The 23,124-nt window shown below is 38.3% G+C and overlaps 2 protein-coding genes across 13 annotated transcripts; one reads left to right on the top strand and one right to left on the bottom strand.

Annotated features, from left to right (window-relative positions):
* Window positions 1-803: 803 nt before the first annotated feature.
* On the bottom strand, window positions 804-2,029 carry LOC122011206. Its single transcript, XM_042567612.1, has 3 exons — window positions 1,942-2,029; window positions 1,748-1,810; window positions 804-1,603 (listed from the first exon to the last, which is right to left on the bottom strand). The coding sequence occupies exons 1-3, from the start codon at window positions 2,027-2,029 to the stop codon at window positions 804-806; spliced, it is 951 nt and encodes a 316-aa protein (XP_042423546.1).
* Window positions 2,030-7,380: 5,351 nt separating this feature from the next.
* On the top strand, window positions 7,381-19,626 carry LOC122010098 (heavy metal-associated isoprenylated plant protein 39-like). 12 transcript variants are annotated; one of them, XM_042566492.1, is made up of 7 exons: window positions 7,381-7,593; window positions 9,419-9,489; window positions 9,779-9,849; window positions 15,319-15,843; window positions 15,919-16,009; window positions 17,455-17,563; window positions 17,736-18,195. In XM_042566492.1, exons 1-6 carry the CDS (start codon window positions 7,449-7,451, stop codon window positions 17,524-17,526), a joined length of 975 nt encoding a protein of 324 aa, XP_042422426.1. In that variant the 5' UTR covers window positions 7,381-7,448; the 3' UTR covers window positions 17,527-17,563; window positions 17,736-18,195. The 12 variants fall into 12 exon arrangements, 9 of the variants coding, with proteins under 9 accessions (XP_042422426.1, XP_042422425.1, XP_042422427.1 ...); XM_042566495.1 differs by lacking the exon at window positions 17,455-17,563 and adding an exon at window positions 7,669-8,001 and having other exon boundaries at window positions 7,451-7,593; XR_006119783.1 differs by lacking the exon at window positions 17,455-17,563 and having other exon boundaries at window positions 15,319-15,818.
* The last annotated feature ends 3,498 nt before the right edge of the window (window positions 19,627-23,124 follow it).

The raw sequence follows: 23,124 nt of genomic DNA, 5'->3' as shown, positions 1-23,124 counted from the left end.
CCACGGGCCTTCGAGTAGGAGTCGTCACAGGCTCCGAACGAAGTAAAAACATCTGTGTCGACTTTATTTTTCCGCTGCGTTTATACTCGTCTTTTTTGAATCGATATTCACCCCCCCTCTATCGAATATAACGGTCCTACAGGACTTCCCTTCTGCCTAGCTTCACTCACCAGGACTTCATGTCTGCTTGGCTTCACTCACCCGGACTTCCCTTCTGCCTAGCTTCACTCACTAAATCTTTCACCTGGCTTCACTCACTAGGATTTCTCTTCTGCCTAGCTTCACTCACTAGGTCTTTCACCTGGCTTCACTCACCAGGATTTCTCTTCTGCCTAGCTTCACTTACTAAGTCTTTCACCTTACTTCACTCACCAGGATTTCTCTTCTGCCTAGCTTCACTTACTAGGTCTTTCACCTAACTTCACTCACCAAGATTTCTCTTCTGCCTAGCTTCACTCACTAGGTCTTTCACCTGGCTTCACTCACCAGGATTTCTCTTCTGCCTAGCTTCACTCACTAGGACTTTCACCTGGCTTCACTCACCAGGATTTCTCTTCTGCCTAGCTTCACTCACTAGGTCTTTCACTTGGCTTCACTCACCAGGATTTCTAGTCAAGTATCTAGTCAATCTTGACCTACTTGACTCTCCTTCACATATGAATAATTGCACCTGCAATCTTCATGTATTGACTACATGTATTGTCAAACATCGAAACCACAACATCAAGACTCGAGCTTGACTCAATTCAAGCTTAGTCAACCCGGTCAACCTTGACCTGGGGAATATTGCACCAATAATTTTTTCACTGATTACAAGTATAGCGTGCCCAGATATACTCAACTAAGTCGGCTCGAAGTTGATGATGTAGCTGATTATCACGTAGCTCGTAATTTCTGCGGATGTATGCTTGGAATTGTTGAGTGGAGCCTTGAAATATTTGTGATTGAGAATCTCCTTCATCGTTCGACCAATTGACTACTGCATCTCTCTCATTCTCAATAATCATGTTGTGTAAAATAATACAGGTATACATGATGTCCTTCAAATTATCCTTGTACCAAAATCGTCCTGGACCTTTTATCATTGCCCATCGTGATTGGAGCACCCTAAATGCCCTCTCGACATCCTTTCTCGCGGCCTCCTGTCGTTCCTTAAATATTTTTCTTTTGGGATCCTGGGGACATGAAAATCTCTTGATGAAAGTAGCCCATTTTGGATAGATCCCATCGATCAGATAGTATCCTTTTGTATATTGTGTATTATTAATCGTAAAATTAACCTCAGGTGCATTCCCTTGTAAGACGTCGTTGAATAACGGTGATTCGTTAAGCACATTGATATCATTGCGTGACATGCAATCCCAAAAAAGGCATGCCATATCCACAAGTCCAAAGATGGAACGACTTCGAGCACAATTGTTGGGACGCCATGATCTCCTCGAGTAAACTGGCCTTTCCAAGCGATGGGGGCAATTTTTCCATTGCCAATGCATACAATCAAGACTGCCCAACATGTCAGGGAAACCATATCTCTGCTCATGCATTTCAAGCAAGTGTTGGATATCAGCAACATTAGGTCGTCTTAAATATTGGGCCTCGAACACTTCAATTACACATCGACAAAAGTTGAATAAACATTGGATGACAGTTGTTTCAGCAATCCGTAGATACTCATCATAATGATCAGCACGGACTCCATACGCCAATTGATGAATAACCGCTGTGCATTTCTAAAGTGGTGACAAACCTTTTTTCCCCGCTGCATTGACCTTCCATTGAAAATATTCGGAATGATTTTTCACGACATCAACTATACGAAGGAATAACTCTTTTTTCATTCGAAATCGACATCGAAATATGTCATCAGGATATACCGGATCATCAGAAAAGTAATCATTGAAAAGACGAGCATGTCCGACTTCACAATCCCGATTCAAATACCTTCTCCTCTGTGTTCTACCAGAAGAACTTTGAGCTCTTTGACATACCGTTTATCGTTGCTCATATAGTTGGAGCATTCTTCGTTCATCTATATCCTCCGCATCTTCTGCAAATTCATTTCTCCAGAATTCCTGGAGCATAGATTGATCTGGATTTTGAGTCATTTGAAATAAATCAATATATTTTTGTGGTTGAAAAATATAGAGAGTTGAGAAAGAAATCGAAAGCAAAGATAACAAGGAGATGAATGAAAAATATAAAATTGATCATGTATTTATAAAAAAAATAAATTAAAAAAATAAAGTTAACCGTTGAACAACGGCTATTTTAGCCGTTGTTCAATGGCATAGTATACCAAATCTATTACTGTGACCATTGTTTTTTTAAAAAAATTATTAAAAAAATGTAATATAAAATAAAAATAAAAAGCACGACGAAGCGGTGCCGTAACTACGGTCCGCTTCGTCGTGTGAGGTGAAAAACCTCCCTCCCACTATGGGAGGGAGGTTTCTCCCTCATGACACGCCCGCAGTGGGAGCTTCGAAGGAGCTCCCACTGTGGATGCCCTTATGCGGTCTCTTGTGTGGCCTACACAGCCGGTTGCTCCGCTCATGGGCGGACCTATGCGGTTGCTTGTGTGGCATGCACTACCGGTTGTTCCACTCACTAAAAAAATAATCAGATTTATCGATGGAATATTATTTCGTCAGTAAACTCCGACGGAATATAATTTTCATCGGTAATCTTCGACGAAAATTATATTCCGTCAGTAATCCTGTTATTTTTATAGTTTTCATCATTTTTACCGACAGAAATTTAATTCCGTCAAAAAATATTACCGACGGAATTAAATTTTCGTCGGTAAAATCAGAATATTACCAACGGAGATTTAATTCGGTTAGTAATATTTTCTGACGGAATTAAATTTTCATCGATAAAATGATAGAAACTATTTATTATCAGGAAAAAACAAGATTACCGACGGAATATAATTTCCATCGGAGATTACCGACAGAAATTAAATTTCATTAGTAATCCCGAAATAAATTTACATTACAAACAATATTAGAATTACCGACGGAATCTAATTTCCGTCTGTAATCTCCGACGGAAATTTGATTCTGTCAGTAATTACTGACAGAAATTAGATTCCGTTGGTAGCCCCGAAAATAAAATTAGGGCACTGACCGTTCTCCTCTCCTCTCGCGTAGGTTTTCTCCTATCTTGCGATTCTGACGCGATCTCTCCTCTCCGGCGATTCCGGTGCGTTCTCTCTTCTTCGATGATTTTGGCGCGATCTCTCTTCTCCGACGATCTTCAGGTAAGTTCTCTCCTCTCCTCTCCGCCGGTCACTAGCACACGACTGGTGCCTTTGCTGGCCGCTAGTTGCATGCTGGTGGTTGTGTCGACCGTTAGCCGCATGCTGGTAGTTGTGTCGGGCACTAGCAAGCGGCCGACCACTAGCCGTTGGACATCAGCTGCTAGCAAGCGGCCAACGCCTATGCCCGCCAGTTGCTAGCAAGCGGCCAATGGCTGTGTCGGGCACTAGCAAGCGACCGTGCGACTGTGCTAGCTGGCGACTGTGTTGGCCGGTGGCTGTGTTGACTGTCGCAAGTGGTCTACGGCTATGCTGGAAATAGGCCTGATGTAGCTGGAAGAGTGAGGATACTACAGTTTAGTTAGTATAAATATATGTCTAATTTTATAAGATTATTTTTTTTTTATGTTTGAGATTTTATTTCTTGATTGTTAATATTGATTATCTAACAAACTATACATCTCAATATTCATTAGGTATTATCAAGTTTCAATAATACCATGAAAATAGAGGTTGAAATTATGTAATATATAGTTTCCAATATAGTTAGTTATAAGTTGACACTATCCTCTAGAACAATTTTAGATTTAAAAGCTATCAGATTGTTCCGTTGGGAGAAGGATAAGGTAAAGATATTCTTACAAAGAGATGAAGGTGGAACGAAGTGAAAGAGGTACAACATTGAATATGCAACAATAAGGCCTTTGCTATCACATCTGCAAAAATTGTTGCGTATTCAATGTTGTACCTCTTTCGCTTCGTTCCACCTTCATCTCTTTTTAAGAATATCTTTACCTTATCCATCTCCCAACGGAACAATTTGATAGCTTTTAAATCTAAAATTGTTCCAGAGGATACCGTCAACTTAGAGCTAACTATAATAGGCTCATTAATTTTCAAGACTTCTAAATCATCTAAAGATCCTAGAGGCAGGGCCCATCCTGGTTCTTCTTCTACAAGAGACTCAAGACCCATGGGACTCTAATTAGGTTTGTGCAACTATAACTTACCTTTTTTGTTTATCACTTATAAAACATGTAAAATATATTTATTCTATTTTGATATTAATTATAATCTGCTCACCTCTAATTGCATTACATTTTCTCAGGAACAATTCGTCACCACCGATAGATATCCAAAATATGATATAGATATCTTTTTTTGTTGATATGTAAAATTAGTTACACATTATACTTTTTAGTACAATGCTCTCACTTCCTTCCTTTTTTTTTATTTGTTTGAGTATTTTTGAGAGATTTAATCATGAATAGTTGAGACATGCATCATTTTTTTGAGATTTCATCATTTCATTATAGTACTACAAAATTATATTTATTATATTTTGATATTTTAATCTACACAAATATTATATTATTATATGTTTTAGGAGTTCCTATTGACATATTGATCATTATCATCATCAACTGCTCATTTCTATCCAAGTATCAAAATTAGTTATACATAAATCACTACCAAAATTTTATCATATTTATAAATCTGATTATATTCTATTGTATTTTAATTTTTGTAGGATTTTCTATTGTATATGGATATATTATTTGGAGTATTTTCTATCATGATATGTATTTAAATATCTAATATAATTATGTAAATTTGGATTTAGATATGGATATTTGGATATTTTAGTTTGTTTCTATTATTGTGATTTGTTTAAATTTTATTTATTTTAGATTATTGTGATTGTTTTTATTTATATTAGTTTGTTTGTATGGATGTTATAGTTTATTTATGTTTATATGGATTGTATGAATTATTAGGATGTATGAAATGTATTTGTAGGTGTGGATGTGATTATTTGTATGTATTTTGTATATATGAAATGTCATCGTCTGATGGTTTAGTGTATATATGGATTGTAAACAGGGTACAAAAAGGAATATAAATTTGTTCATATATTTTTTTTATTTTACCGTCGAAATAAGTATTCCATAGGTAATTATCGTAATGGTTTACCGACGAAAATTCTATTTTCGTCAGTGTGTACCGACGAAAATAAATGATTCCGTAGGTAACCACTGCCATCGGAAGCACTGTTTCCGGCGTAATTTACCGATGGAAATATAAATTCCATCGATAAAATTTACTATAGAAATATAAATTCCGTCGGTATATACTGACAGAATTGAAATTCCGTCGGTATATCCATTTCCGACAAATTACCTCCCAACAACTGATTTTCCGTCGTAATTCTATCACTAAATGACTACACCGATGGAATTACGATAGAAAATTTCATCGGTCATCCTATTTTTTTTTGTAGTGACTCGTGGGTAGCCCTATGCAGTTGTTTACCTACACAGTGGGTTTCTCATGCGGCCTGCATGGGCAACCCTATGCTGTAACTTGCGTGGTCTGCATGATCGGTTGTTAACGCAACCTGCATGGTCTATTGCTCACGCAGCCTACACGGCCGACCACTCACATAGGGTGGCACGACCTGCACAGTCAACTGCTCACGTAAGGCGACACAGTCGACTGCTTTGAGTAGGGTGACATGGTCGGCCTCTCTCGGTCGCTCGCGTAGGGCAGCACGACCGACTGCTCGCTTAGGGTGGCATGGTAGGCCGCTCACGACTGCTCATGTAGGGCACACGACAGGTCGCTTGCATAGGGTGGCATGACCTACATGGACACTCGCACAAAGGCACAATCGGTTGCTCATGCAACCCGCATGACCAATTGCTCATGTGGCCTACACGGTCGTTTGCATAGGGCAAAACAACTTGCTGCTTGCGTAGGGTAACCCTATGGGTGCCAAAAATAAATCCGATCCAAGTCGATCTGAAAAAAATTAGTTTAGGTTGGGAATTTTTAGGTCAGAGTTTTTTTATTAGTTTAGATTTAGATCGGGTAGATTTGAGTTGACCGTGAATTTAGGATGTAAGAGTTTTTTCAGGATTAAATTAAATTAAATTTTATTTAAGAAATTTTAGTGAATAAATAGCATGTTTTTAGCATGAGCATCCACAACCCACTCCTATTATAACACATGTCATCTCATAAAAAAATATAGGATCCAATGCTACATACTCATTATAACAACATATCTTTTTCATCCATATTTTTTTAATATTAGCATTCATTATTTATGAATACCACAGTCAACTCAATAATCTTAAAATTATATCATATTAAATAAATATATTTTAAATATGTGTACCCATTATGAATATTTATAGATGAGATTTTGAACTAATCGTTATCAATTTTTGATTTTTTTTAAATTTAATTTGAATTAAATAAAAAATAAATTATAAATAAATAAAATAACACAAGCCCAATCCGTTGAAAAAAATATATATAAAAATCAAATTATTAATGTTTAATTTTTTTTTAAAAAAAAAGGATGAATGACGTTCATCCTAGAGTATCTACATTAGTGGGTCTCATAAAAAGTATGGATCTACATATCATATATAATTTATTTGTTGATTTTTTATTTTAAAATTTAAAATTTTTAAATAAACTCACGTGTGTACACGCCAGCACAGGTGCTGAGATATTTTTTTAATAAATAATATTTTATTTTTTATTATTTTTTATAAAGAAAGGCGTTTAACGCGTTGTATTGCTTAAACTCGTTCAATGCCACAGTGGCATTAACACCCACCAGTAATGATTTTAACATATTAAAGTAGTTATAATATCCCTTAAAATTAACCATTGTGGAAGTCCTTGTCCCTTTTTTTATTGTTCTTTCTTTTGTCTTCGTTTCAAGATATTTTTTTCCATAGAAATTCCTTTCCTTTCTCCCTCCTCAACTCAAAGTAAACAGGGCATAACAGCTTGGCCGTTGCATTGAAGACCATGGACAATTGTCATATAAACATTTAATTGTTTGTCCGTATTGACGCTCCCAAATCCAAATTATGAACAAAAGAAGACTGTGCTGGTGGCGACGCATTGAACGAGGTTGGGTGCGGCAGCAGCACCAGACGGCAAGGGGCGGAGGGCCACGCGGCGTTTCCCCCCGCTTCCACGTCTCCACGCCGTGCCGCGGCGAGACGATCGAGAGCTTACCATCACCAAAACTTCCAGCGTACGCTTGGAATGAGAAAAATAGTAAACAATAATGAACCGTTTCGAACCTGACTCGGTCTCGGTTTAACCCCATTCTTACCCGATCTCATCCATCAGCAGCGTTTCGCATCAGAGGAGGAGGAAAGCGATGGCGGACAAGGCGAGCCGAGCTCTGGTGGTCTACGGCGACGGCCTCGCCGATCTCGTCTCCCCTCTGCACTCCCATCTCCACTCCTTCGTCTCCCGCGCCTCCTGCGGCTTCCTCTCCCTCAGAGATCCCCCGGACGCACAGGGTAATGCCGCCTCTCTTCTTTTATTTTCCGCCCCCTGCGGCAGTTACCGATCCTCGATGCTTCGCGTCTTTCCAGACGATAACGGATCTGTGCGATTCAAGATGATCGTGCTTGTGGTTTTGAGCGGGCAGATAATTTCCAATGTTGGTATTTGGACACGAGGATAAGCTGATCCTTTAGGAAATCATCACCTGTAGAAGAGGGCTTAGGGTTGAAATTGAACTGGGATCGATGCTCTATTGCCTTCCTGTCTGTTTTCCTCTCAGTCATACTACTATCATCTACTTGAATTGTTCTTGATGTTCTATGTCTGATGTCATACAGGTTCTGATCTGATTTACGTTTACATCCTAAGTTATCTCCAAATTTAAAAGAAGTTTGTGATTGCAGACGTGTGACTGTGATTAGGTACGATCTCATGTAATATAACTGTTGGATGGCAGTTGGACTTTTTAGAACAAAGAAGGAGACTTTCACCTAAAATGCCTAAGGATAATTTTGTGTTACACTTTGGTTGTCTGATAAAACTGTATTCTCCTTTTTGAGGGAAAGTGAAGCGAGTCTCACACTTTGATGAATATGAAGTTGCACATTATCTTTATGAGTCTTTCCAGTACATGGATCATAGTAGTCTAAGCCTTATCTCTTACTCAATTACTGACAAGAACACTACTAGCGCCAGTTTCTCTCTTTCTGATAGCTTCTGGTTATATATATATTCCTTCGGAGGGGCTGGAATGAAGATTCTTTTTTCCCCATAAACTGTGAAAAATTTCCATGACACTTTTGTTTATATCACTGTATTTACTTCTATTTATTGTATATCAGTAGGAAATTTCTCCAAAAAATTCCTACATTTTGTTTTTAAATTAACATTATCTTGCTTGTGGTGCTAGTGTTGCTCATCTAGTTCTTGCATCTCTAGTTTGGTTCTGATTCAAGGACTACGAGGTAGATGTTTCCTGACATGGTCAAGCATTGATGACTTTCACATGCTAGATTTTGTATGCTTATCTAAAAGTACCAGACGGGAAGTTATTTAGAAAAAAGTTGTGTTTTGTTGCTCTTACTAGTTTTCATTGCTACATGAGTTTATAACCAAAAGACATTTTCCCTTCATCCTATTTCATCTGTTTCTTGAGTCCCCTAAGTGGATAAACTGATATGTAGTGGCAACGTTTCTTTTTGTTCTTTTCTTTTTTGGTTGTGCATGACATTGTTTACATCTAAGGGGCCGATAAATTTCTACCAATCTTAACCACGTAGAAGAATGCCATTCAGTTTCAGAGTTACAACACAGATAGCAAAGTATTAAGATATCTTTATTACATAACAATTATATGCTCTAATATTTGATCTTTTCATCTTTATTTTCCGTACTATCATTAGATGCTCAACCCTTCAACACTGATGGCTAATGCCGTGTGAAATTTTTTAGGAAATGAGATGTTGGACACCCAAATCCATGTGTTGGATACTTACTCTCACACTAGAGTCTGAGTAACATAGACTATATTTATGATATCAAATCTGATCCTTCTTTCTCTTAGAAAATTATTTCTTTCATTGGCATTAAGGATGAGATACAGTTACCTTAGGTATTAGCAGCTAGTCGTATTACGACTAGTACTTTTAGTTTTTAGTTGTGTAGAGTTGTCATATATTTGTCATATTTAGATAGTAGACCATTGAGACATCTGTGCATGTGACACTATCTTATTTTTGCAGAACGTGTCGCTGTATACAATATACTGTCACCTTTGTTATTTCAAATTTACTGGTTAAATTGATTTGTTTCTTAATTTCACTTGTATATGATTCTCAGAATCAGAAAATGCCAGAAGAATTAGAGAGATAGCACAGCTATTGGATGTATATGACTTTTATACGGCAATGGTGAGATTTTATTGGTAATTTTTGTTTTACATAAATAGAAAACATGATATATTCTTTTAATGGCAATGGTGAGATTTTATTGGTAATTTTTGTTTTACATAAATAGAAAACATGATATATTCTTTTAATGGAGATGCAGGTGGCTGTCTATGTACAACTAAGATAATTACATCATGTTCACATTAAAATGCCTAACTTAGAAACAAGAACAAATGAAAAATGGAAAAAGGACAAAAAAAACATAAAGCACCATTATTTAGACTTTTTACTGGTTTTATTTTTCTTTCAGAAGGGACATCATGCTGAAATGAATATCAGCAAGGATAAAGATGATTTGTCAGTTCCAACAATCTCACAAAGGTTCAACATTTTTGTCTTCTGACACAGTTAGCGTTGCATCCCATTACACCTTGTCATGTGTGCTTTAGGATGTTTCAGCAATTTCCATTCACATAAAATATGTAGACTTGAGAGCAGTCAAACATAATATTAACATCTAAAACATACCACATAGAAAATCTTAGCAGACTTTAAAAGCAAGTCGTCATTACAATTCATAAGACAAAGCTAAAAGAAGAGAACAACTGCCTACTGATGAGCCTGTCCTTCTTTGCAGCTAGCTCACTAGGCCACTCACTAGATTTTGAAAAAAAAAAAATATTGAAGGAATTGGCTATCACTATGGCCTAATAGGATTTCTCTAAGTCAAGGCCAAATAGTGATATAATTAATGTTAGAGATCAATGAAAATACAAACAACTAAAACTAGGCATGGGGGAGTAAGAGTGAAATATTAATGATAGAATCATATACAAGAAAGAGAGTCTTGGCGCAATGGTAAAGTTGTTGCTTTGTGACCAAGAGGTCATGAGTTCGAATCCTAGAAACATCCTCTTGCAAAAAGCAGGGGAAGACTGCATCTAATGGATATTTCCCCGGGACCCTGCATGACGGGAGTTTCATGCACCGGGTTGTCCTTTGAAGGGGAGCGTTGGCGCAATAGTAAAGTTGTTGCTTTGTGACCTAAAGGACACGGGTTCGAATTCTAGAAACAACCTCTTGTAAAAAATAGGATAAGGCTGTGTACAGTGGATCTTTTCCCGGAACCCCATATGGCAGGAGCTTCGTGCACCGAGTTGCCTTTAGAATCATATACGAAGCATGAATGCAAGTAAGCAAAAGAGCATAGAATGCAAACACAGGACACAAATGGTCTACCCTCGGAACAATGTATGCACCTGTACAAGAATGCACCATCAACCATTATCATTCATTGGATAGTGAACCTTCTCCTGCCTAAAACTTGGATTCCACTAGGGGACAACCACATGAAACAAATTATCAGTATTGTTCTGCATTACAGGGCTAAACAAGTGTCTAAATATACTAACATAAGGCTACAATAGTTGTTTAGAATATATGTATCGAAATTAGAAAGGAAAAACCGTGCTCTGTTTCTCTATGGAAACGTTTTATAATAGTTGGATTGATTTTATCTTGTCTCAGGTTCTTGGTTCATATCTACATGATTCAGAATTTAATCAAGGTTAATTGATTTGTCCAGAATTAAACAGAGTTAAATCAAATCATAAGTATTCTAGATTAACTGATCAGAAATTTTATGCCAACGTAATTAACCATTTATTAATAAAAACCTAACATTTAATGAAGCAGAAATCTAATTAAATCAGAGCCTAAGATTCTAATCAAAATCAAACATAGGTGAAATGCAATTAATTAATTAGTTCTACGCAACTCCTAGAATTGTTCATACAGGAAAACAAGTGTAGATTAAAATTAAAACCAAAATAACCAGTTAACAGAACTAATGCATAAGTATGATAATTATGTAAATAGTTATTCATACTACATCAATCAGATTTTTTTTTTTTGCAAATTAGTCCAAATTAATTGGTAGCAATAGTGTGAAATTAAGAGAATAAATATGTCACGCCCCGGAGGAGTCTCTGTCCGAAGAAATTTCGGCAGCATCTCCCCTGTACGGCGGACAATCTGAAACTTTTCTACAAGCACTATATACCTCAGCCACATGCGGCTGGAATAATACAATAAAAGAAAACAAACACCACGCAGTTAATAATAAAGCAGCCCACTCGGCTGTACCAAAACCAAAACACAAAACTACTAGCCGGCTAGGCTTACACAACCAATAACAAATACAAAACACCACATAACAACATCAACCCTCCAAAAATAAAACCTGAGTACAGAGCTAAACAAACTGATACATAAAACAAACAAACATACGTGAAACCGATAAGTCTTCTGATGTGACGTGGGGACCAGCAGACAGGATGCTCCAAGCGACACCATAAATAACCTGGTACCTGAAAAAGATAGTATCAACGGGGGTGAGTTCAACAACTCAGCGAATACCACTGGACATGAGTAGTAAGATATATCTAACAGCAACAAACATGGAATACAGCTTCCTAATCATATATAGGGAATATGCAAAACTGAAAGGTAACTGAGGAAGCTGTACTCACCAGGAACTCCTATCCAGACAAGAGGGTCGTCAAACCGAAAATGTCAATAATCCTGTATGCAGGTCAAAGGTATGCATCCAACCAAAATGCAGCAACCAAATGCAACAATCACAATAATATAAATACATCAATGCATATGATGCTAATGATGCGTCCTGGTCACCCCTGACGCCAGTCAGTCCTCTCACACACAAATGGCGAGACCGAGTGGGTAGGGCTATGACAACCGTGCACTCGTCATCACTGCTCCTGATGGGTGATCGAGTGGAGATGCTGTCGGAGTACTCCCGTCCCGTGACCCCAAATCATAAATGGGGAGCTCAATGCTCTCAACTCCCGGTACACTGACGGGGAGGTATCTCTGCGGCTACCACGCTGTCACGACCAACGGAGCCAAACAGTCCACCGGCTACTACTCTGCTACACTAAATGCCGGCGGAGCTAAACAGAGGCCGATCCGGCTACCTCACTGGGTCATGTGACCAACGGAGCCACGCCACACACCTGCCCGATATACCACTAAACCATGAGTGGGGTGTGTGCAGTATAATCGGCGATGGGCTCAACCATAGTGGAGCCGACAATCGATCACAAAGATGCAATCATGATGCATGTCACTATGCATAACAAAACCGATCAACATAACCATATCCATATATACAAAATGGGTACTGTAAAAGCGATGGTCACATACCAAAATCTATAGTACACAGGTCAGATAGAATATCAAAAACCTATGTCCTGAACATAATAAGTATGGAATATCCTGATCAGCATAGAAAAATCCATATATACATAATATGGGTACCACAGTATCAGTAGGTCAATCCACGAATCTAGGGTATACAGATCCTCTATGGTATAACAACCTAGATCCTAAACATATCCTCCTTCCATAACATATGTACCAACAATATACACAGATCAAAGAATCAGAGTCTAGGTACACGAATCATATATGAGATACAAATAGAGGTACACAAGTCAGGTATGGTATAAAAACCTAGGTATCAGATAATCTAGATACACCTGCCAGAAATAAAAATCCAGAACCTAGTCCTAACCTCAGTAGAGCATGGTATGTCACTTTAGAAACTAAGATACTCATGGTAATAAAGTACTCATGACAATAAAATACTCATGGTAACAAATCACGAGATATCAGCACGGATACATAACAAGCGACAAACCTAACATGCTATGGATATCAACCAGTGATATACCAAAGACAAACATGTTCATTGCTTGCAGCTATAAAGTACTATGCATATCCAAATGACGATATCATAAAAGATAAGTCAAGAGGTACCCGCCTTCATACGCATGTCGTATCAACCGTCCTCAACAAGTCCAAGAGATCGCATCCAACTCAAATCCTTCACATCAATTTAATCCAAGAACACATAAACTAAGTCTATAATCCATTAGATTAGACTACACATTTATCAATGCTAACCACTCACCAGAATTGATGGCTCCACCAATGACGTATAGCTGGTATAACTCTCTGCCAGCGTAGATGAAATCATTGTCCCTCCCAAATCTGAGGACTCTACAGTTGCCTCGCGACCGAAACATCCTCCTGTCGATAACAGTGGTCAACACTAAGAGAAATTACTGCCCAACCAAACCATAAACTCTAAATTAGCAATCCCACACCCAATCATCAAAATACTGAGATGAGATGCACAAATCACAACTGAAATCCAGCAGTAAAATAATCTCCCTTACCACTTTAACCACTGCTAGGGCACGGTACAACAAAACGGGACCACAGGAACAACTTGAATGCTCTGCTTCTGTCCACGACCCGAAGAAGAAGATCAGTGGTCGGAGAGAACTCCAATTCCAGTGACTGTCCTAGAGGAGAGCAGCAACCACGACCGGTAGTGAAGAATCAGAAGGGGAAAATGGGCTTGGTGGTGGCTGTCGGCATCGGAGTGGGGCGTCGGCTGAGAGGCTAGGGCAGAGGAGCGGCGGCGGCTGTGAACCCAACTAGGGCACGGTCCTCTCCCCCTTTGGCCGTCACCTAGGGCAGAGGTGCTGCGGTGCTCGGGTGGCTCGCGGCTAGGGCACAGGGCAGAAGAGGGGAATACAGCCGTGAAGACAGCTAAAACTCGCGGTGGCCGGCGGCAAAGACCTAGGGCACAGCGGCGGCTTGAGTACCGGCGAGGAAAAGTGGCGCGATCGGGAGAAGAGAGGAAGATGACCGGCGCTGCTCCGTGCGTCACCGGCGGCAGTGGCGATTGGCACACAGATCAGAGGGGAAGGAAGGTAGCTAGGGCAGCGGAGGAGAGGGGTTCGGCCTCACCGAGAAGAGGAGGAGATGAAGAGGGGGAAAACCGTCGTGATCGGCGGTTAGGGCATGGAGGAGAATCGGGCGGCGTCGGGGAGAAGAAGAGAAGAGGGACGGGGTTGGCTCGGCAAGGAAGAAACGGCGACAACGAGCAAATAAAAAGAAATAAAGAAAATAAAAGGAAAAGGATATATAAACATTTCCTCACTTAAATAGGGTAGCCTAAACAGGCTTTTCCGGATTCCCGTTTTTATCCCCGTCAACTCGTCAGTACGAGCTCCGAAAAATTCCAGAAAAATTTCCAAAATTTCCAGAAAAATCCCTTATTAATATTCGCCTATTTTCCGATATTTTACAAAATAAATCAAAAATTGTTAGCCAAGAATAATCAACATAATAAGTATATTATTTAAATTAACTTATCAGTATATTTTCTGTTGCGATCCTTTGTTTAGGTCCAAGTTGTCAACTGCATGCTTTATAATCTGAATGAGGATAATTTTGAGTTTGTAGTGACATGTATACACTGCTCCGAAGGAGTGCCAAAGTTTCTCTATAGACAACTCACATCTTGAGTTGCATTCTGTGCTCTTATGCTTGCTTGTGTTCATACATATGTAATGCACCATTGTTGCTTTGCTCTTACTCCATAGTTGCTCTTAATGGTTTTGTTTTATTTGATCTCTAATATGCATTATATAATTGTATTGACCTTGTGTTCAACCAAGTTGATTTAATAATCCTTTTTCAAATTTTAATAGGCAGCCTAGTGGGCCAGTTAAAAGAAGAGCAAATTTGTCTGGATGGTGGTTTTCTTCTTTTAGCTGTCTCTTATGTAATAAATTTTGTGATGATTTATTTTATACTTTGTTGATATTTTCTAAGTTTTATTCTTAAATATTAATATCATCTGTAATTATGCTGTTGATATCTACATATTTTTATAGATGACAATTTTTGCAACATCTTAAAGCACATATTTTTGGATGTGAAAGTCGGCTAATTTTCTTTACTTTTATTTAGGTTTATGGGTCTCAGAGCTGCCATATTTACTGATTGCATTGATGTTGGATCTTTTGCTTCAAAACTTGGATTTACTGTTTCACAACTTTCTGAGTTGATTAAGAGGGTTCATGCTGGTGTTAATCCCTGTGAAAATTTTGACAACAATGCTACTGTGCTTGAATTGCTGAAGCTTCTAGGATTTTCAGGCGGAGAAGTCCTTGAAGATTATGATTATGATTTAGTGTTTTTGCACATCACACCAGATCATAAATTGAATGATGAGAAAAGTGGGAAGGCCATCAACACCGATATTAATTTTTTCAACAAGTTTGTTGGTGGAGTAGTGAATGCTGCTCATCCTGGATCACTGGTGGCTTCTCGTCTACACTTCTCTGTTGTGTTAAGTTATGGTGCTGTTTCTGGTAGTGACCAGAGTTGCTCCTTGAATCTGAACTTATTTACGGAAACAAACTCTGATCTATTATTACTTTGTCCTCACCAAAGCTACACTATGAAAGGTGGAAACATATTGCCTGACATCAGGTTTAAGTTAATTTTGTTATGATCTTTACTTAAATATGGTTAGGATGTTGTTCATCACCTATTACTTAATCGCAGGCATCACCATCCAATGTTGATTGCCCAGTGGCAGGAGGGTGTAACCCGCCGGGATATAGCCATGAAATTTTGTTTTGATGATTTTAGGGAGGTATAAAATGCTTTTGACTAAGTACAATGTTTTGTTTCAGTTAATTTGATACTTTGTTTATTGATCCTTGCAAGTTTTGTATGCATGCTTATTATTTTGGGGTAAGTTGAAGAAAATGTTTTCCTTATGTGTCAGCCTTCTAGGAATTTTTTTATTCTTAACCAATAGTAAATTTCTGTGCTTTTATAATTTTTAAATAAGGCATCAAGTAATCGATACCATATTTTATTGCTTGCTCTCTTGGTGGCTAAACCTATATGTTCTTTGTGGAATATAGTGCTCAAGCGATATATCAGCCATCCTTTTAAGGCTTTTCTATAAGTAAAAACATCCTTGAAGCATGAACCCGTGTAGGTCATCTGGAGTGACCTTTCTCTTGGCTTACAACGCTTTCCTACAATTTAGATTAGCTTCCTGAGTTTCTTAATTATAGTCCTTTGTACCTGTAGAAGCCCTTTAAGATTGTTTGGTTGGCTAGATAAACTAACTTACCTATGCCAATATGCTATATTATAAAAAAAAAAATAATATTGAAGTAAAAATATGAAAATTTGATTTATTTATTTCAAACAAGACTGAAGATTTAGAAGGGCCGAAGGGGAGTCTTGGCATAACTGTAAAGTTATTGCTGTGGGATCTAGAGGTCAAGGATGGACCTGCATTGGCGGGAGCTTTGTGGATCGAGTTGCCCTTTGAACAAGGCTCAAGATTTCAAATAATATTAGTAATCCAGTATTATGTCCTATTTTTCATAAATATCAAATTGAAAAACAAAGTGAAAATATTTATAAATTTTTATTTTAGATAGTCATAAACATATGACATCAACATGAACTTTGCATTTGGATTCAGTGAATAGGAACAAAAAAAAGTTTAGCAATAACAAATACTTTTAATTTTTATTATCAGGAATTTCAAAAAGTTAATATAAGTAGAAGATCTTTCTCTGATTTGCTTTCAGATGAGTGACTACTTTAGCATGATTTCATATTTTTTTGTTGGCAAAATATCTATGTGCCTTTTCTCTCTCTAAATCATCAATGGATGCCCGTCTTGTTTTTTATGTACGCTAAATATTGACATCAACATCAAGTCTGCATCCTTTTTTAATTAAATAAAAATTTAAAAATTATTTTGGTAACTATAATCTTGTAATTTTTATTGTTAGAATATACCAAATAAGTAAATAACATATATTCTATGAATAGCTTTGCCCACTTGGTAAGTGATTATTTTAGCAGGACTTCCAAGGTTGATGATTAATGAGAACTTATCTAATTTTGTGATTCTTGCTTATTTGGAAACAAACCTTTACAGTGAATTTGTGCAGGATAAGTATAAGTCATATGCAAACTTTTGATGAATTTGAAATCAACTTAAACTTCCAACTGAAAATTAAGATGATTTGACTCTAATTTTGCTTAAAATAATGGAAGCAATAATAGAGGCCCCCCGATCAAAGAGGATGCCTGCTTGATATTCAGAAAGAGGAATGCATGTTTCACATTTGCCTGTGACTATTACTTTCAAACATGAGTACAAGACTGATTTCAGGTAATAAACCAGATGAATTTCTTTGTTCTGAACGTCATCTATGGGTAATTTAGTCTGTCTCTAGTTCAAGCAAAAAGAAGCTGCAAATTGCATTGTATCCCTTGATTTTCTATGCAATATCTATCGTCTAAACGATGTGTAACTTGACATTTGCTTTCATTTTGCCATTCAGCATGGAGGTAACCTCGCAATACTTGCTGATCGCTTTCTCTATGAGGTGGCGTTTAAGCTTTGGAAAGCACCTAAATATGGAGCTTGATTCTAACATACTTCTGATCCAGTACTGGCTTTTTAAATAAAGGGGACTTTGCTAACTATATACTACTGAAGCATCGTATTGCCTAGTCCACTTCCCTGTATCAGAGCAGTTTGTGTCAAATGGTATTCATGAACTACATGCCTGGTTATATACCGCATGGCCACTCATGACTGAGTCGCCATAACCAAAATTGGTTTGCCTATCTAGTTTTCTGTTGCTTAACTAATTTAACGGTGCTGACAGAAGATAACCTGTGACTTGAACACTTATAGTGGAAGCTAATTTAGTTTCTTGGCTCATAAACCCTATTGCAGGAGCTGGAGTTGGAAACTTGCCCAAAATTCTCTTAGTTAATTCAAGCTAATTGCATATACAGAATACGTGTTTCAGTGAACGTTGGATATTTCATATTCTCTGTATGCCAAATTTTCTTCTCTCAGTGGAATCTGGATGTTTCTTATTGTTATTAAATTTTTATAAAAACACTTCACTAAGGACAACCCTCTGGCACGCAAACTGAAAAATTGCAAACATATTTGATTAATGATTTATACTTGAAACGACTCGGCGATGTGCCCAGTGAGAGAAATTGGACAAATACACAGAAGCGAATAAAGTTCAGAGGACGATGAAAAGGAAACACCTCCAATCTGTACTTTGGACAGTGTATCAGTTTTCTTCTTTCGTGGACAAAATGACTGCCAAATTGACGAAACACCCACCATCTTTTTCTCACTAAACTCGGGCAAAACGACACCCGCTCTATATAATTGGTTTCGTTCATTCAGATTCCATTCTATTTACTCCTCTCGTTCAAGCGATGAAGGTTGGTGTAGCTCTTTTTGTAAGATTATTTTATTTTTGGTGCTTTAGAACATTACTAACTTCTCTTTAGTTAAAATGGAAAATTTTCTGCCAAGTTCTAATCTTTATTTGCAGAAAATGGTGCTTAAATTGGAGTTGAATGATATCAAGGATAAGCAGAAGGCCATGAAGGCTGTTTCAATCCATCAAGGCACTCCACATCTCCCTCTTTCTTTCCCCTCTTTGATCACTTTCTAGTAATTTTGTTACATTTTTTTTTAAGCAGGAATCGATTTGATTGGAATCGATATGAAAGCGCAAACAATGACAGTGATAGGATCGGTCGATCCCGTGAGTGTTGTTACCAAACTGAGAAAATTTTGGCGCACGGATGTGGTCTCAATTGGGCCAGCCAAGGAGGAGGAGGAGAAGAAGAAGGAAGAGCCAAAGCAGGAGGAACCAAAGAAAGAGGAAACAAAGAAGGAAGAAGCCAAGGAAGAGAAGAAAGAGGAGGCCAAGGAGAAACCCCAAAAGGAAAAGAACAAGGAGACTAAGCAAGAGGAGCCCAAGAAGGTGATCGCCAAGAAGGAACACCATGAAGAAATGGCACCAGAGACTGTGAATCCTTACAAAATCTACTACAATCCACCAATGCACTACTACAATCCTCACACAACCACACAATACTACTATGTGCCCAGTGCTCAGGAGAATCCAAACTTGTGCAACATCATGTGATCAAAGACAGAAGAGAAGATGAAGTTCTGCATGAGTTTGTCTGAAACTAAGGACTATGTTGTTGGATCCCAAGTGATGATGACATACAGAAATTCAAGCTTGTTTTGGTGAATGACCCAGTGAGATTTCTGAATTTAGTTGTAAATGGTTAATTGCTTTCCGAAGCCTAGATGATGTTTTTGGGATTTATGACTACTATGACCTTATGCGCGACAATGTTGTAGAGACTTTCTCCTTGGAAATCACTTTTAATGTTGGAGAATGTTAGAGGTGATCGATTGTTTTCTTTACCGATGTCGAGGGAGGAGTGTAGGAAAAGTCGATAGTTCGTTTGTATGAAGTGTGGGCAATGCTTTATTACTTGTCTTTGTATCTTTAGTCTCAATTTTTTTTTATTAATCTATGTATCCCGGTCTTCAAATCAACTAATTCTAGAGGTGACCGATTCTATCCTATAAAATTTTTCCATCGATCATCAGGATAACTCGGGAAGTGCTCATAGAGGTCTAGAGTCTATGCAACATCATGTGATCGAAGCCAACAAGAGAAGATGAAGGTCTACATGAGTTTGTGTCTACAACTAAGGACCTTATTGTTGGATCCCAAGTGATGATGATATGTGTTCCGGTGAAATACCATGGATTGTCAAGCCACAAGTCAATGAACTTGCTGATGCACACTTTCTCTGACGACCGTCGATGACTGAGATGAAAGTGCTTGAAATGCACTTCAAAAGAGAGTTAAACTAGGCGTGGGACAAATCCCGAGGCCACTTTGACACTCAAGATAGGGTTTACTTGAGGTGATATGCGAGAAAAAGAAGATGGAGAAGAAGGGTAGAACTTTATCTAGGGTTTCAAGCAATTGAGGCTCCCTCGTCATTACCTTTGTGTGCCAAAAAAGGCGAAATCTTGTCATTACCTTCGTGAGTCTATATATGGTTGTCTGGAGAGCATCTTCACGTCAGCCGAAATATGATCATTGTGGGAGCGATGAGGGGATCATATCTGACAACTATTAGTTGTCGCTCCGTTCATCCAACGCCATGTGTTTGTAGGGGAACATCAAGAAGACCAGATCTAACAACCTCGTAATTACTCCTCCATTCTCAGGATGTCATGCGTCCTATTATGTTTACAGTTATTATCAACGAGCCTGTATGGGGCGTAGGCATGTCTTGAGGACGAAAAAATATGAGGTCAATGTGTAGTGACCTTAAGAATAGACAAAATTAGGATCTGAGATCGAGACTGAGACTGAAACAATGTCGAGATACAATGCAGAGAGAAGGCGTCCATGAATGGGGATGAGATAGAGATGATGTTAGCGGGGATTGAGAGGTAGTTTATTGTCAAGACTGAGAGATGGGGCAAGGACCTAAGATTGAACCAAAAGGGGTGTCAAGATTTGAGCTGAGATCGGGGCCATGGTAATTGATTTGCCCTTGGCTAGCTTTGTAACTCTGGAATGAGGGTATTGGGCTTACTGGACTCAGCTTGAGTTCTTCTCTGATGAGTTTAACCTTCCATAAGTAACATCTATTTCATCTTGACTTTGACTAACAGCTCAGCATGACTTTCTATCATACTGGACACGTAGGACTGCAAAACTCTGTTGCATCACAAGTCTACCCTTTCAAGTTTAGTCGAAAGAGGCATAATTCGACTGACTGGACTGTGATTGTAGGATAAATGCACATAAGGGGAAAGGGTGAATCACGTGTCTTTTAAAACTAGAGTATTTTAATAATTTAAAACAAAGTGCAGTAGAAAGAAAGAAACAAAAACACGAGAAGTAGAATAGGAGACTCAATCAGTTTTTATTTGGTTCGGAGCCTTTAGCAATTCATACTCCAATACCCAGGTTCCATCGAACCTATCGATGAGTAATTCACTATCAAATCACTTCTTTACAACAAATTAGGTTGGTAACAAAACTACCAACCTTAGAATTTAATATGCAAGAAAAAGGTGATTGAAATATTACGCAATAACTACACGTTACCAAAGTTTAGACTTGTTTGAGCATGTAGTGGCATCATGTCATTCTTGCGTAATTGAAGCTTGAATGCGGCAGCAATGCGAGGTTGTAGAATGTGTATAAGTTGTGTATGTTTTGCTTGTCAAATAACTCTTTTATTGAGTGTTGAGAGCACCTCCATCCCCATCCGAGGTGCCTCCAACTTCAAAACTGATCTCATAAACTTCAATCGCAATAAGTCGTGTGAACTACGGCTTCTATCCACTCGAGGGCACCTTCCAAGCGCTCCGAGGTGCCTCCGAAGCACTCTGAGGCTCTTCTAGCGCACTCCAGGGCATCTCTCTGTTGTGAGAACTTTATTCTCAAAGTTCATTCGCGCGAGGGTGCCTCCTTTGGATCTAGGGAGCCTCCAACTCGTTCGCAAGGGCACCTTTAACCAACGCGTGTGAGCGCCTTCAACCAACGTGCAAGGGCGTCTACAGAATTGTTCATCCATGGCTTAAAATGCATTTCACCCCTGCAAAAAGTGTTAATCTATAAAATAAAATATACCCTACAAAATAGTGTTAGCATAGTTAAGATAAAGTAATTATTAATTAGATCTTATCCTGCAGACCAGGATCTAGCTAGTCTTAGTCTCAGCTTAAACTTCCAAAATTGATCTAAGTTGGATTAACGCCTAAAGTCTCTAATTAAGACTTATTCTCACTGGATCACTCTCCTCTAGTGACTTACCTCACTCACCTACTAAACATTTGGTCCTCCAAACCTGTTTGGACTTTATTTGGTTCTGCTTAGTATCTGATCAATATGATTTAACTTACCTGCAACGTTGAGTTAACACAATAGATATAAAATAGTAAGGTAAAATAGTGTTAGCAGCTTTCAAGATTCGCTAGACTGGTAAACTGTGCATGGTTATCTGAAAATTAGTCAGCCACACATGCTTGAAGTTTACTCCTTTAAGACTTCTTAGTACCTAGGGTTACCTTCCCTTAGGATTGCCTAGCTTCACTGATTAGGATTTCTATTGTTGGGCTTCATTCACCAGGACTTCCACCACCTACCTTCACTCACTAGGGCCTAGCTTCACTTACTAGGACTTCCATTACATGACTTCACTCACCAGGACTTTCACCACCTAGCTTCACTCACTAGAGTCTGACTTCACTCACCAAAACTTCCATCACCTAACTTCACTCACTAGAGTTTAGCTTTACTCACTAGGATTTCCCCTGCCTAACCTCTAGTTAGGACTAGTCACTTAGCAAACTTCTCATCTGCCTAACCTTCAGTTAGAACTTACCCTTGCTAGTTATCTAGTCCTGACTAGACTTCTTTCTTCCAAATATCAAGTCTTGTTTGGATTAACTCTTAGTCAACCTTGTTATGTTTGAGAGGTATCCTAAGGCAATCGCCTAATGGTTTGTACCTATTTATTGGATAAATAAAGATTCACTACTTGAGTGCACATTCTATATGTGTTTGATTAGATCTTAAACTCACTTACTGAATATCAACAATATGACTCATAGCATGGAAGAACTTGTGATTGGATTACAACTTGTAAGTATCTCTACATGTGTAATTATGAATGTATTGAAATAGTCTATAGTTGATGAATTGATGAGTTCGGACATCATCAATTCTATGAGATTAGCACGCAGATATTCCTCGATCTAACCAAGCAGATATTCCTCATTGGCTGGAGACATTGAGATGTCGAAAGTTAAATGTGGATGCTAATTATGATAACTAGTTGATTGGAGTGACCAGATTT

This window comes from Zingiber officinale, chromosome 8A (genome assembly GCF_018446385.1).
Source record: "Zingiber officinale cultivar Zhangliang chromosome 8A, Zo_v1.1, whole genome shotgun sequence".
NCBI classification, from domain to species: domain Eukaryota; kingdom Viridiplantae; phylum Streptophyta; class Magnoliopsida; order Zingiberales; family Zingiberaceae; genus Zingiber; species Zingiber officinale.
The sequence above is the reverse complement of the archived record's forward strand: the minus strand, read 5'-3'. Positions and strand labels throughout refer to the sequence as shown.

Excerpts from the sequence above, each read along its gene's own strand:
- LOC122010098 (XM_042566491.1), top strand. The coding sequence starts at position 7,449 with ATGGCGGACAAGGCGAGCCGAGCTCTGGTGGTCTACGGCGACGGCCTC. Across the intron at positions 9,490-9,778 it reads ATGACTTTTATACGGCAATG|AAGGGACATCATGCTGAAAT; the intron begins GTGAGATTTTAT and ends TTTTTCTTTCAG. Across the intron at positions 15,844-15,918 it reads AACATATTGCCTGACATCAG|GCATCACCATCCAATGTTGA; the intron begins GTTTAAGTTAAT and ends ACTTAATCGCAG.
- LOC122011206 (XM_042567612.1), bottom strand. The coding sequence starts at position 2,029 with ATGAACGAAGAATGCTCCAACTATATGAGCAACGATAAACGGTATGTC. Across the intron at positions 1,811-1,941 it reads GGTAGAACACAGAGGAGAAG|TTGATGTCGTGAAAAATCAT; the intron begins GTATTTGAATCG and ends TCCTTCGTATAG. Across the intron at positions 1,604-1,747 it reads CAATGCAGCGGGGAAAAAAG|TGTTCGAGGCCCAATATTTA; the intron begins GTTTGTCACCAC and ends GTGTAATTGAAG.